The sequence below is a fragment of the Engystomops pustulosus genome, chromosome 6 (assembly GCF_040894005.1).
Source record: "Engystomops pustulosus chromosome 6, aEngPut4.maternal, whole genome shotgun sequence".
Taxonomy (NCBI): Eukaryota; Metazoa; Chordata; class Amphibia; order Anura; family Leptodactylidae; genus Engystomops; species Engystomops pustulosus.
Genome location: NC_092416.1, coordinates 76,080,426 through 76,094,613, shown reverse-complemented (window position 1 = coordinate 76,094,613; position 14,188 = coordinate 76,080,426). Strand labels below are relative to the sequence as shown.

Genomic DNA, 14,188 nt, shown 5'->3' with positions numbered 1-14,188 from the left:
TACTCTGGTCCACCCCACAACCCACACACTCCCTGCCAGCAGTGCCTGATTAATGATCAAAAGGACAAGCCAAGCATAAGACAAAAGACATGTTATCCATGTCAAAATGTCAATAACCCATCCCCAGGAATTAGCCACACAAGTTTCCTGGACATATATATATATATCGCTAATATATATATAAGTATAATATTTATATTTTAAAACAGATAAATGTAATTCTGGTATGCTTACATTCACCTACTTTTCGTTTTTTAAACCAAATATGCTGTATCTACTCTTTCTGTACAAACACACAGGGGGTCATTTATGTTATTTCCCCCTTCTCTGCACTCTTTTTGCTCCTGTTGTGAGTCCATTTTTTGCACCTCATTTGTCTTTGTCGTTTTGGCTCTGTGTCAAATGCAGGGGTTTTTTGTGCCTTATTTGTTGCGCAAATCGCAATTATTTGCGCCTACATTGGCGCAATAGTATAATAAATCAGGTGCAAACATTTGTAAAGAAGTGTCATGTGATGACAAATTAGGTGCAACAAAACACAGTGAATTGAGGTGTAACATTCCAAAAAAAACGCAAATTAGGCGCAAAACAGCCATTACGTAGCTAAAAGGCGCAAAAACACCAATGGAAGGAAAAGATAAGTTGCCCCTAAAGTCTTTCTCTTTTTCTCTCTCTCAATTACAAGTTTCTACAATGAAGGTTTTTAGGCTGCATACACACCAATGTATTTGTCGGATGTGTGGTAGCCTGATATTGCACTCTTGTGTGTAGGTAGCTTTACTGTTAAGTTGGGCTCCTCTATGTCTGACTGTTCCCTCAGATATGGTAGGAAATATCACAAAAACAAAGATTCCAGAACTGATTCTGTTGTTGTATCGGATGATTTTACATCATTTTTTATACCGGATTTCTCCCAGGACTGGACAGAGGAATGTTGCAACAAAAATGTGAAAGTTTTGCTATTCTCTGGCTACGGATATTGACTAAATTGAAATCAGTTTTGTCCAGTTTAGGCATTAACTTGCTGGACACTAATATATGCATGTAAAAGCAGCTGAAGTAAGCGTATGGTAAATACAATGTTGTAATCAAGGGTATTCAGTAAAATGTAAAAAAAAACCATCATAATAAACCAGGGACACTTACTCATAGTTCCAGGCACCGTGACTGTGGTAATCTTCTTATATTGTTATCCATTGCCCGCTTCCATCTAATATCAACAGTTAAAATTATGATAATGACCCTGAGGGGTTTTGGGAGATGTTTCCGGAGCCCCTCAGTGATTACTTTTCACTAGTTGTTACAATGAGCAGAGCAGGTCTCCCCTACCCCTGCACTTCCTGCCGTTGCTAAATTGTAACAGCCTGTGACGCTGCAGCACTGAGGGGCTCTGGAAACACCAACCAACACTAAGGGGTTAATTTACTTACCCGGTCCTGACGCGATCCTCGATCCGGACGGTCCGACGAAGATGAAGTCCGGCGCGATACACCAACAACGTGTGCCTGAGATCCTGCATCTGTCGCTTCCCTACTGGAGTCCGCCGGAGTTCACCTACTTCTTCCCGGTGCTTGTAAGTGCGTGTCTTGCGACATAATTTACGATGTTAAAACCTGCGCGTTGCCCGAATCCGTCGTGCCGTCCGACGGCCCTCCCCCCGATTTGTGTTGCATGGGCGCAAAAACCCTGTTAAATGCGGCGCTAATCGGAAATCGGCGGGAAACCTGACGAAAATGAGCCCTTTACTTTAGAAGGAAGGAGGCCATGGATAACAAAATATAAGAAGATTACTGCAGTCACAGTGCCTAGATTGTGTTTAAAGATCACTGATATCGTAAAAAAGAGATGGGCTGCGGTTCACTGAATACAAAAGCACATGTTAGTAACATGGATTTACTATCACCCTCTCCCCTATGTAACCCAACCCATTATGGGCAAGTGTATTGCACAATAAAAAATATCACAAATGAAATCCACAACCCAACGCTATAGCCACTACTGGCAGTGCTGCTGGAGAGCATTCATTCATTTGTTATTTTCTCATAATATACTTGAGCGGGGGCCATCTGGTAATAGCCCCAGAGTTCTGTGCATCTTTCAGCAATGATCATAAAAAACTATCCCCTGAAAAAGTGCTTAGTATAGTCTGCACCAATCCTCCCACATCTATGAATTTTTGCGAATATGCTGGGACCACTTAGCTTTTTGTAAAGGTCACATGAGCAGCATAATGTTGTTTCTAGGTTATTTTCTCTACTGCCTTCTTATCTCCATTACTCTCTGGGAAGAGCAGAAAAGTACTGAAAATGGAAGGAAAATTATTTGTTGGTTTCCAGTGGGTGCCCTGTCACGGAAGATTATACAATTACAAAAGGCATTACAATGCATGAGGAGGAAGCGTAAAAGGTTTATCATATTAGAGAAAGGGGTCTTCTGAAACAGCAACATTCTTGTCCTTAGTCCATAGTTATAAACAGGGTTGGACGGCGCCACCAAAGTACCAGAAGATCCTCCAGCAGTCCAAAGCAAGTATGGGCTCCAGATGTCAGCTGTATTTAAAGGCATAGTAAGGTCCTAGGGGTAAAAGAACTAAACTAGTGAACCTACGAAAGAATATGCTTTGTTTGGATAGAAATGGTATTGTTTCTGGGGAGAGAAACATTTTATTCCAATATCTTACAAAACATAATTTCAATGACTTATCTATGAAAGCAATATTGTGGTTGTGGCCCTGTACACATAAGCATGAACATCCAGTGCTGCCACTAAGAAATTTGGAGCCCCCCCACAGAAAGATAATCCGGTCCTGTGTGCACAGTGAGTTGGGAAGGGAGGAGGGTTTTCTGTGACTTGGGGCCCCTTCTCCTGTGAACATTGTTGCATGTCTGGGGCCTAAAGGTACCTATATACCTTGTATCCCAGCAGTGTTTAACACATGCAAATTATCACCTAGTGCCAGACTAGACCAGTTAAACAATAGCCTCCAATTAGAGGAAATTCACATAAATCTTTCTCCACAAGGAAACATAGCCCATGGAAACAGGCCTGTATGTTGGTCTGATCCAAACACAGTTACAGTACAAGTGCTGCAGATCGACCGGTAGTAAGGTAGTTCTTGCATCATATTTCTGTGAAAAGCAAGTACTCCCATTCTTCACATAGTGTGCAGCCCATGGGATTGGACCAACTTACAGCCCCATTTCCATAGGCTGAGCATATTCATCTGTAACCATGTAACTAGCCTAAAAGGGTACCTATACAAATGGTTATGGCACCCTGTCATAACGAGCAGCGAGTCACAATGGGCGTGTGTTATTCTAGTCACTGTGTGAATCTGCCCATGTCTCTGGCATCTCCCAGGATGAAGTCAACCAAAGGCAAGGAGGAATGAGGGAGATGCTGACTCACATTAATAACACATGCCCTGTGTGACTCACTGCTCCTTCCGGCAGGCTTCCAGGTTGGCTTACAAAGTAGATTTTCTTGGGACAGGAAGTATGTATTTTTTAACTAAAACCAGTGTGTGTGGTGGGACATAGTACTAAAGTGCTATGGAAATTTGTCATTAGGTTTATTAGTAAAAATCTGGTGACACTGTACATTGCATTTCAACTTTGGGAGGTATTACATTTATACAGTGCATTCAGGGCATTGACAAGCCAGGATAAATAACATCATAAAAATTACAATGCTGAATATTTCCTCTTTGAATTATCTACAATCTGCTTAGCTCCTCCTGCTATACAGTATGCTGCATGCATATAGGACTCTCAATGTAATCAGCTCAGCTCCTCCTGCTCTATAATATGCTGCATGCAGATAGGACACTGGATACAAGAAGCTCAGCTACTCATGTCATATATTATGCTGCATGCAGATATGACACTATATAGAATCTAGGACACTGAATACTGCTCAGCTCCTCCTGCTAAATAATATGATGCCAGCAGGTAGGTTACTGAATACAATTAGCTTGGCTCCTCATGCTCTATAATATGCTGCCTGCAGATATGACACTATATAGAATCTACTCAGCTACTCCTGCTTTATAATATGCTGCCTGACACTATTATGCGTGCAAATGAGAAGTCATGTGACAAAATCACTGCAGCCACTATAATTAACCAGTGGTGGAGGGGTGCGATAAATTCCCCATTGGTAGAATTGCATCCACCGCTCTATTATACATGGTTCATGTATATTCTATACTAATCATGGGTGAGTACTGGATATGAATATGGGAACAAGAATACCTCAGATGTGCCCACAATGGAGCCTTTGCCCTTCCATCCTTATGGTGATAAAGACTTCAGATGTCTGCAATTACTTTTATTGTATCCAAGACGATGAGGTGATTCAGTTATGAGAAGATAAACGCTAGATTTCAGCTCCTAATGCTGAAGGTGTGGTAGAAAGAGGGATCCATGGAGACTTGTAACTCTTCCATAGAATGATTGGAGTGAGATGTGTGATAGTGAAAGCACCCAGGCTGGGATTATGCTGGGCATGGAGGAGGATGTCCCGAGTGCCCTGCGCCTGTGCTCATACATATTGAAGGCAATGGCTGCGCCGGAGCTGCCGCTCATTTTCTAATTGATTGTGATAATGAATTTGTCCTACCTGCTGCCTGATATCAGGACTGGCACTGCCCTCTGCTAATGATCTAATAGCATGGCTGGCGAGGAATCCTGCGCTATTACAACACTTCACATTGGAGATGGAATCAAAGTGCGCCCGCTAATAATGCGCAGATTTAACTCCGGTAATTAGAGCAATTTGCGGCCGCTTCTGATGTCGGATATGGCGCTAATTTGGACAAATTGACTTGAAGGAAAATGTTTCACATTAAAAAGCGACAAACACAAAGGATCCGAGGCTGAAAAGTGGCTGAAATTAACCCACAGCCCCCTAAATAGAAAGACATGTATCAATATGGAGTTATCATGTAGAGCTGTGGAGAGCTATATACTCCACTCTCTGATCTCACATGTACAAGGATCACATATAGTAAGATACACTATATAATGAACAAGGAGAGCTGTATACTCCACTCACTGATGTCACATGTACAAGGATCCCTTATAATAAATACACTTTATAATGTACAGGGAGAGCTGTATACTCCACTCTCTGATCTCACATGTACAAGAATCACATATAGTAAGATACACTATATAATGAACAAGGTATAGTAAGATACACTATATAATGTACAAGGAGACCTATATACTCCACTTTCTGATCTCACATGTACAAGGATCACATATAGAAGGATACACTATATAATGTACAAGGATAGCTGTATTCTCCACTCACTGATCTCACATGTACAAGGATCACTTATAGTAAGATACACTATATAATGTACAGCGAGAGCTATATACTCCACTCACTGATGTCACATGTACAAGGATCACTTATAGTAAGATACACTTTATAATGTACAGGGAGAGCTACATACTCCACTCACTGATCTCACATGTACAAGGATCACATATAGTAAGATACGCTATATAATGTACAAGGAGACCTATATAGTCCACTCACTGATTTCACATGTACAATGATGACATATAGTAAGATACACTATATAATGTACAAGGAGACCTATATAGTCCACTCACTGATCTCACATGTACAATGATCACATATAGTAAGATACACTATAAAATGTACAAGGAGAGCTATATACTTTACTCACTGATCTCACTTGTACAAGGATCACACATAGTAAGATACACAATATATTGAACAGGGAGAGCTATATACTCCACTCTGAAGGTATCTCACATGTACAAGGATCTCATATAGAAAAATACATTATATAATATACAAGGAGAGCTGTATACTTCATTCTGAATAGATCTCACATATACAATGATCTCATATAGTAAGATACACTATATAATGTACAGGGAGAGCTGTATACTCCACTATGAATAGTTCTCACGTGTACAAGTATCACACATAGTAAGGATCTATAATACACTGTATAATGTACAAATAGAGATATATACTGCACTCTATGGTGCTCAGAAATGTACAAGGATCACATATATGATGGATCTATGATACACTATATAATATAAAAGATAGATTTGGATCCACCATACTGGAAGGTTACCACATGTATAAGGGCCATATATTTCAATTAAACATAATTTACAGGAGGCTCTATAAATCTACTCTTAACAGATCTCACATGTACAGGATCACATATATGAAGAATGTGTAATATATAAAGTGCAAGCAGATCTATAATTCCAGTCTGAATAAATCTCACATAGACAGAGATGACATAGAATATCTAGTGCACAGATATCAGGCATATGTGGAGTCTTTAAATTGCATATATAATGTATAATGTACAGGTATACTTATGTAAGGTAATATTCTACAGATTCTTATCCATAACATATATATGGTAATGATCTGAAAATATAATACTATGATATATCATATAATAATATACATGATCATAAATGAGTATATATGTTTAATAACTAATGTTTATGATCACATATCTGAAGTAAACAATTGTTATTTATAATGTATACAGATCATATAATGATTAATCTACAATCATATAGATTAGTTCAAATATCTTATAATATATAATGTACATTGATTATCTATGCAAGGTCTAATCTATATCATGTACAGAAAACGTGTATGTGGGATTTATCCTATAAAATGTGTAGTATATAGAATGATCAAATACATGTAGCATATGTAATATATGATATACTGGGATTGTACATATATTTAATGATCTATAATATACAATACACATTAATCACATATATGTAGGGTTTATGTTGTAAAGTTTACTTGGATCAATATATAAACTATAATATATAATGTACATGTTTCATATTTACCGTTTGCAGATCTAAAGTGTAAAATACACATAAGGCACATATATATTTAGTAATAATGTAAAATATAATGTGAAGTTCTATATCTATGATCTATAATGTATAAGGATCATTAATGTGTAGGAACTGTTGTATGTAATATATAGGATCACAAGTATCATTTATAATTTACAGGCTCCTAGACGTGTATTAATTATAATATAATCTATACGTACATAAAACTTTACACATATCAGAATAGTTATATGTTCTTATGTTTCAACATTTCCTCTGTAATGCATATGATAAGTCCCAAGAGTATATACATATATGATTTATATAATGAATGATATACAGGTTTATCATATGTATGATATGTCATCCACAATGATCATAACATAAACACGCAAGTGTAGGAGACACCAGATGTAAAATCACATTTTTGTACCCACCTCTTCCCCTCCTGTCCTGTGCTCCAGAATCCTTCTGTGCTGTTGGGTACAGGCAGAAACATTAGGGATTTTGGCAAGCAGCAACTGACGCACATTAAACAGCGAGCATTATACATGATACATGAATATTGGATAATGAGGCAAGGTGTATGAATAGATAGATGAAAGATAACTAGATAGATAGATAGATAGATAGATAGATAGATAGATAATAGACAGACTAGATAAATAATAGAATAGAGAGAGATGGATAGATAGATAGATGATAGAATAAATAGATAGATAGAAATATAGATAATAAATAGATTTGTAGATGACAGATTACATAGATAGATATTTAATAATGGACAGAATAGATATATAATAAATAGATAGATAGATAAATAGATAGATAGATAGATAGATACTAGATATGTAGATTAAGATTACATAGATAGTTGATTAATTGATTGATTGATTGATTGATTGATTGATTGATTGATTGATTGATTGAATGATAGATAGATAGATAGATAGAATAGTTGAAATACAAATAATAAAAAGATGATACATATCTAGATAGATAGGTAGATAGATAGATAGATAGATAGATAGATAGATAGATAGATAGATAGATTTACAGAAAGGCAAATAATGGACTAGAGCTGGCCAGAGGCGCAAATTTAGTGATTGTTTCTTGTGATTTTGCCCCTTTTCTTTTTAGAAGCTGCTTTTTAGAATAATTCTTAAAAAATCATAACAATCATTGCAATATCTCAGACATATATAGGTAAGTGATAAGAACATTCATAATACTATCTCTATGTGCAAGAATATGGTGGTTATATTTTGTTATTCTATATATGAAAGCACTGGATAAATCTTTTATACACAGCACAGGTGCACAAGGAAATAACACGCACCCTGTATAATATATATATTGTAATGTGGTGAGAGAATCAAAGTATATATGTATGTTGTATTGCACAGACACCACCTAGGACACTTACATAGGGCTGCAGGTAAGGCAGCTGCATGGACTTCATCTGCGTACATTAGCTGCGGACTTCATCTTGAACATTAGTTTGGGTGGAAAACAGACAGCATGGGATCTGCTCAGATAATGTATAATAATTTATAATAATTAAATTAATATGTAACATATGCCACATTCAGCATACTGGACATATAAAGACATGTACTCCATACATAAAGATAAATATGCATCCAATGTATATCTAGGCACACTTGTTAAATAGATACAGATACATGGGGGTAACTGGATCTATGTAGATACCACACACGATCCATCATCCATGCTCCATACATACAGATACATGAGAGATAACTTGACCTATGTAGATACAATACACGATCCATCATCCATGCTTCATACATACAGATACATGAGAGATAACTGGACCTATGTAGGTACCACACACAATCCATCATCCATGCTCCATACATACAGATACATGAGAGATAACTGGACCTATGTAGATACCACACATCGTCCATCACCCATTCTCCATACATACAAATATCTGGGTGATAGCACTTTGTAGATGACATTGTATCTTGTCGCCTGTTATTGCTGTATTTTCTATGTATTTGGTGCAGTTATTAGCAGATGAAGGTGATAATGAGCTCTCATCATGTAATATAGAGGCGATTACTGCTCGGGATTCAGCACCTCGGGCAGCGCCAGCCCCAGCACGTGTAATGTCTATGGGTGGCTGAGCCCCCTCCGCCCCTGCGCCTCATTGGCTCCCAAGGCCCTGGTCCCTTCAGTGTCCTCCTAATTCCCACCCTCCTCATCCTCATCCTCCTCCTCTACTGAAGCTGCTGGAGTTGAGACCCCACCAACCTTCAGCCCATTTCTGGTACCACCGGTGCACCTTCATCTTCCTCTGCTGGATCCTGGCAGACCCCCTGGAGCTGGGACCTTTTAACACCCCAGACACAAGTCTTTTGCTGACATTTCCAGACTTCCCCATCTTCATCTTCTCCTCTTCTTAATCCTCATGTTCCTTCTGTGCTGAGTGGTAAATGTGGTCAGCCTCTCCTGGACCCCTTCATTATAGCAACCAACCTGCAGCGCATTGCTGGTGCCTTCAGTGTCTTCAGCCCCAGGACCCCTGCAGCTGGCACCATGAATTTAAACTTCACCTCCCCAGTGCATCAGGTGTCCACCCAGAGACCCACCTCATTCTTCATAGAGGACATTTTATTGCACAAACCCAAACCACTACGAGAGTCAACAAGCAGCAGTCACTTCAGTGCCAACACCTTCACCTCCAGGGTACCCCTGCTGGACTATGGCTACCCTCTGATGCCAACACCAACCATTTTGGCGCCACATCCTCACCACCCTTTACATAAACCCGACCACCACCCCTTCTTCCTGGCCACCTCAGGTGAGTGACCCCTGCAATAACCCCAGTTTAAAATCATTGACTCCCAAAATCCATCAATCATCCTGCACAAGGCACAGAACACGAAAAAGGCTCATGGGAGGGAATAAAGCTATTATTAGTAGTAGCTATTATTGTATTAGTTGTTTCTATCCATATTTAAGTAATAGAAATTTATATAAATATATAGCAAAAGAATAACAGAAACATAAATGAGAATTGTAGGAAACCCAAATGATAAATGATAATATGGGATAATTTACAGGTGTAGCAGAGATTGATTTAATTTTTAATGCTCATCCTTTAAAATATTACCCAAAAGAACAATTCAGCTGTACCTCGTCTATGTATGACCAGATAAAGTCGTGCTAGTTGAAACAGTTTGTAGTACACTTGATAATACAAGTGAAAATACTAGGAGATAAGTTATCTCTCAGTGTTATCTGTGTGTGTGCACATACAACCTAAACATTAAATGTACAAGAACGTCAGGTAACATCTTCGACATTTTTAAATTTGCGATTTTGTACTGATTCCGGTGTTACATGGGGCTGCAGAAAAATCCTCTTTTGCCTAATCCCTATAATCAATTGATCTAATTTAGCTCCTATGTAAACTATTTGATAATGTCACTACAGGTGATACTGCCTGCATTTATGCCAGTGATAGCATTTCTGACATAGAAGTGATAAGGTCTAGCAGTAGTGCTGAACAGGGTGACCTAGAAAAAAAATATTACTACTGAAATACAGTATATTTATATGGAAAGCAAAAACTTTACACCTCGAGATCCCTGTGCTGCTTAATAAAATAATACAAAAAATACTGAAATGAATCATAATAGTAACATTTAATTGTAGGAAATAGAACTGTTTTACGCTACAATTAAAAATAGAAGCGTTTGTACATTAAACTGTATGCCTGTATAATCATTATAAATAGATTTAGTGGAGCCAATGCAATTATGTGATTGTATATTAACTACAGCAATATAAAATATGCAATAATACAGCAGCTATTGAATGAGGAAAACAAATAATACACTGTGATGATAAATGTGAAGTCCGATAACTACGCAAATCCATTTGGTTTTAACTGCAGTCCGATGTAACAGGACTGATCTCACACAGTGATGGTTCTCTTATCGTAGACAGTCCTATGTAACATAACTATAATGGAATAACTACATTCCTCTATATCAGTACATATATTACACATAAACCACTAGCTAAACCTTACATGGAAACTCATTCACTGGCACTAAGTATTCATTTATATTTAGAAATATTAAAATATTGAGGATATATAAATATTAGCAACCAGTTAATAATTGACAATTGTTTAGTGCTAATATTCTGCATTACATCCACAGATATAATTTATTTATCTCTGCACTATGTCGATGCAGTTAAGTTTATATGTTATAATAATGTCCTATGGTCATAGAACAGAGCTGACACACTGAGATTTCATCCATGAGGTGAAGATATAGCATTAAATCATACTGGATTGCTTGTTTATAGACCAAAAAGGGACTTTTTATGGTGTACATATGAAGCTAGACAAACTGTACCACAGCCCATACAGGATGTTGTCCAGTTTCTTTATAGACCATATTGTCCAGACGTCACTGACAATGTTGTCCAGTGGTGTGTTACATTGCTCTATCAGTCCATTAACCAATTTGTCCAGTTATTCTGTGTATCCATGGAGTAAACTGTCAATTCTCTATATACAATGCAGCCTGGCTTCATGGACTATGTAATCATGTATCTATGAACCATAGAATACTTAGTAGAACCCCATAGAACATGTTGTCGTCCTGTGTCCATTCACCACACAGCCCTGTATGCATAAATCATTCTGTTCTGGTAGTCTATAGCCTTTGCTGTCTAAAGACGATTCATCCTGGCTTTGTGGACTATGCCATTCTGTATCCATGAGATATATAGTCCTGTGGTGCCGATAGACTATGTTATCTTTTGTGTTCATAGACCAGGCTGTCCCGTATTTCTAGTATTTCCCTGCTAATCCTCAGAAAAAAAAATTGGGATTTCTTCATCCCTGGTCAGGAATTCATAGGCTCCACTGTATAGAATTCACTTTACCAAACTTTTGTGAAGCAAGTCTTCCTGAATGCAAAACACTTTGATGATTTGTGTCCATTTGACCATACTATTCTGTGTTTTGTCTTCACAAATCATGTTGACCTGTGTTTGTAGACAATTTTGTCATGTTTCTATAGATCATTGCAGAGATATAATTTCAAATCCCTGGGCCTTAAGGCACAATGAGGACCCCACCTACCATGCGCATTTGGAGTGATAGTAGCATGTACTATGTAGCACATGTAGCAGTTGGGACGTTGGGCTCAGCCACCAGGGTCCAGATGTAGCTGACATTATAGCTATGGTGTCCTTAGACCGTATTGTCCTGTTTGTATATATATTAGCTAGACTGTACTGTGCTGACTATTTCACCTGTTGCTTCTACCCCCAGGTCTACCTATGCCAGCCCTTTTTCCCCACCACACAGAACTCCCAGGAAAACATTGCAGAAGAAGAAAAGCCCGCACTGTGTTCTCAGACTCCCAACTCTCTGGTCTTGAGAAACGATTTGAGCTGCAGCGATACCTATCCACCCCAGAGAGAGTAGAACTGGCCACTGCCCTCAGCCTATCGGAGACTCAGGTAACTGCAAAGTCACACAGCTGACCCTAAGGATGGTCCAAGTGGTGAGATGTTCTCATCCTTATCCAGTGATCAATTAAAAAAAAAATTAAAAAAAATTTGACTTGGCCAAATACATGATATATTTTGGTCGTTCAGTTCCACCAGAATGAGTAGGATTGGCCAAACCACCATGACCTAGTCTTGTACGATAATTTAAGTAGTGCACATTCAAAATGCTAAGCATCTCCTCATATTTCCTTGAGGGATGAAAAGTATGTGATAGAATTCACTAGTGAGCCTTATCAATTATATTGATATATCTGGTGGTGTTGTTTGGTATCTCTTATTCAACCAGTAATTTATTTCGCTGCAGGTAAAAACCTGGTTCCAGAATCGAAGGATGAAACATAAAAAGCAGCTGAGAAAGACTCAGGATGACAAGACCCCATCAAGTGACAGCCATATGGATGCTGGCTCCAGCGACACAGAATTGGGGGACACTAGGGGAGACTCTGGGCCAGACAAGGACAACAACCAGACCCTCTACATGAGAGAGGAGGCAGATGATGATGTGGACATTATTGAGGATGACATGTGCCCCCCTCACATATTATAACCCCTAGGTATCTAGGACATCTACAGACCACTGCCATGGGAAGACCCATAGTCACCTGGCTGATCTATGGACTGACAAAAATAGAAGCGTGGCACAAGTGCTGAAAATATGAGCTGTACCTGTTCTATCATCATTTACTACACAGGTCACCCCAAAGCTCTCCCTTGTCAAGCCCTAATCATATTTAGTGTTGCCATATAGACTTACCTGGAAATTACATACCTAACATATGATGGTCTAGTTCACTATGGTGGACAAATCCCTACATCCAATATGAAGAACTTGTCCTCTATGCTGTTGAATTTCTCTATAGCTAAGATACGAAGGGTCCTCACGCCCATCCTGTCCTGGACTGCTTATTTATACAAAAACATAGGCTGGACAATTTCTTTTTATCTGAAAATTGCTGGACAATTCCTCTCCACCAGGTCATTGATATGACCTGGGTCTGTCCTCTATGCACATAATATGTGGAACAGGTCACTTATCTATGGTGGACTAGCCATGAGTATTTTCTGTACTAGTCATTTCTATAGTGGACTGTTCATCTATATACGTTTGACTAGTCTGCATATTCTGGAATGGCTCTCTGTATAGTCTGCTTTCATGATCTGTTTATTCTTCAGTTGTCCTCTGTATTTTCTGCACCACCTATGTATCAACCCTGTGGTCAGGATTCACCATATTCCAGTAACAATATGTTCATAAAATTGAGGTTATAAAAATATAAGAGAAAAGCAAATAACCGCAAGTCCTAACTTGGCGCCTTCCTGCCCACCTCTTCTTCCTCTCTTGTCTCTTGCCTGCATCTTTTCCAGTCCTTCTTCTCCCCTTTTTTCCCCATAACCCCTTCCTCCTGTTACTTCTTTCCCTCTAGTGTTCCTTCAGTACATTTTCTGTCCTGTTCTACCTTACCCCTTTTTTGTCCACGTCCAGCTTCCTCCAATATTTCCTTTCCTTCTTCATTTATATATATATATATATATATATATATATATATATATATATATATATATATATATTTTAAAATTATTTTACTTTTGTTTTTATATTATATTTTATTTACAGTTTCTATAAAAAATCTGATTATCACTTTCAGGATGACCCTCTCTCCAATGTAAATTGCAGCCCTCCTTTCCCAAGCTGATCTTACGTTGTGTAAGGAGATTCTGACCAATTCAGGTTTGATCAGCTAATT

The 14,188-nt window shown here is 38.3% G+C and overlaps 1 protein-coding gene across 1 annotated transcript; it reads left to right on the top strand.

Moving 5' to 3' along the window:
* Positions 1 to 9,156: 9,156 nt before the first annotated feature.
* On the top strand, positions 9,157 to 13,936 carry BSX (brain specific homeobox). Its single transcript, XM_072113361.1, has 3 exons — positions 9,157 to 9,705; positions 12,202 to 12,392; positions 12,748 to 13,936. Exons 1-3 carry the CDS (start codon positions 9,441 to 9,443, stop codon positions 12,988 to 12,990), a joined length of 699 nt encoding a protein of 232 aa, XP_071969462.1. The 5' UTR covers positions 9,157 to 9,440; the 3' UTR covers positions 12,991 to 13,936.
* The last annotated feature ends 252 nt before the right edge of the window (positions 13,937 to 14,188 follow it).

Coding starts and splice junctions, on each gene's coding strand:
- BSX (XM_072113361.1), top strand. CDS start 9,441: ATGAATTTAAACTTCACCTCCCCAGTGCATCAGGTGTCCACCCAGAGA. Junction 9,706..12,201: donor CTTCTTCCTGGCCACCTCAG/GTGAGTGACCCC, acceptor TTCTACCCCCAG/GTCTACCTATGCCAGCCCTT. Junction 12,393..12,747: donor TCAGCCTATCGGAGACTCAG/GTAACTGCAAAG, acceptor ATTTCGCTGCAG/GTAAAAACCTGGTTCCAGAA.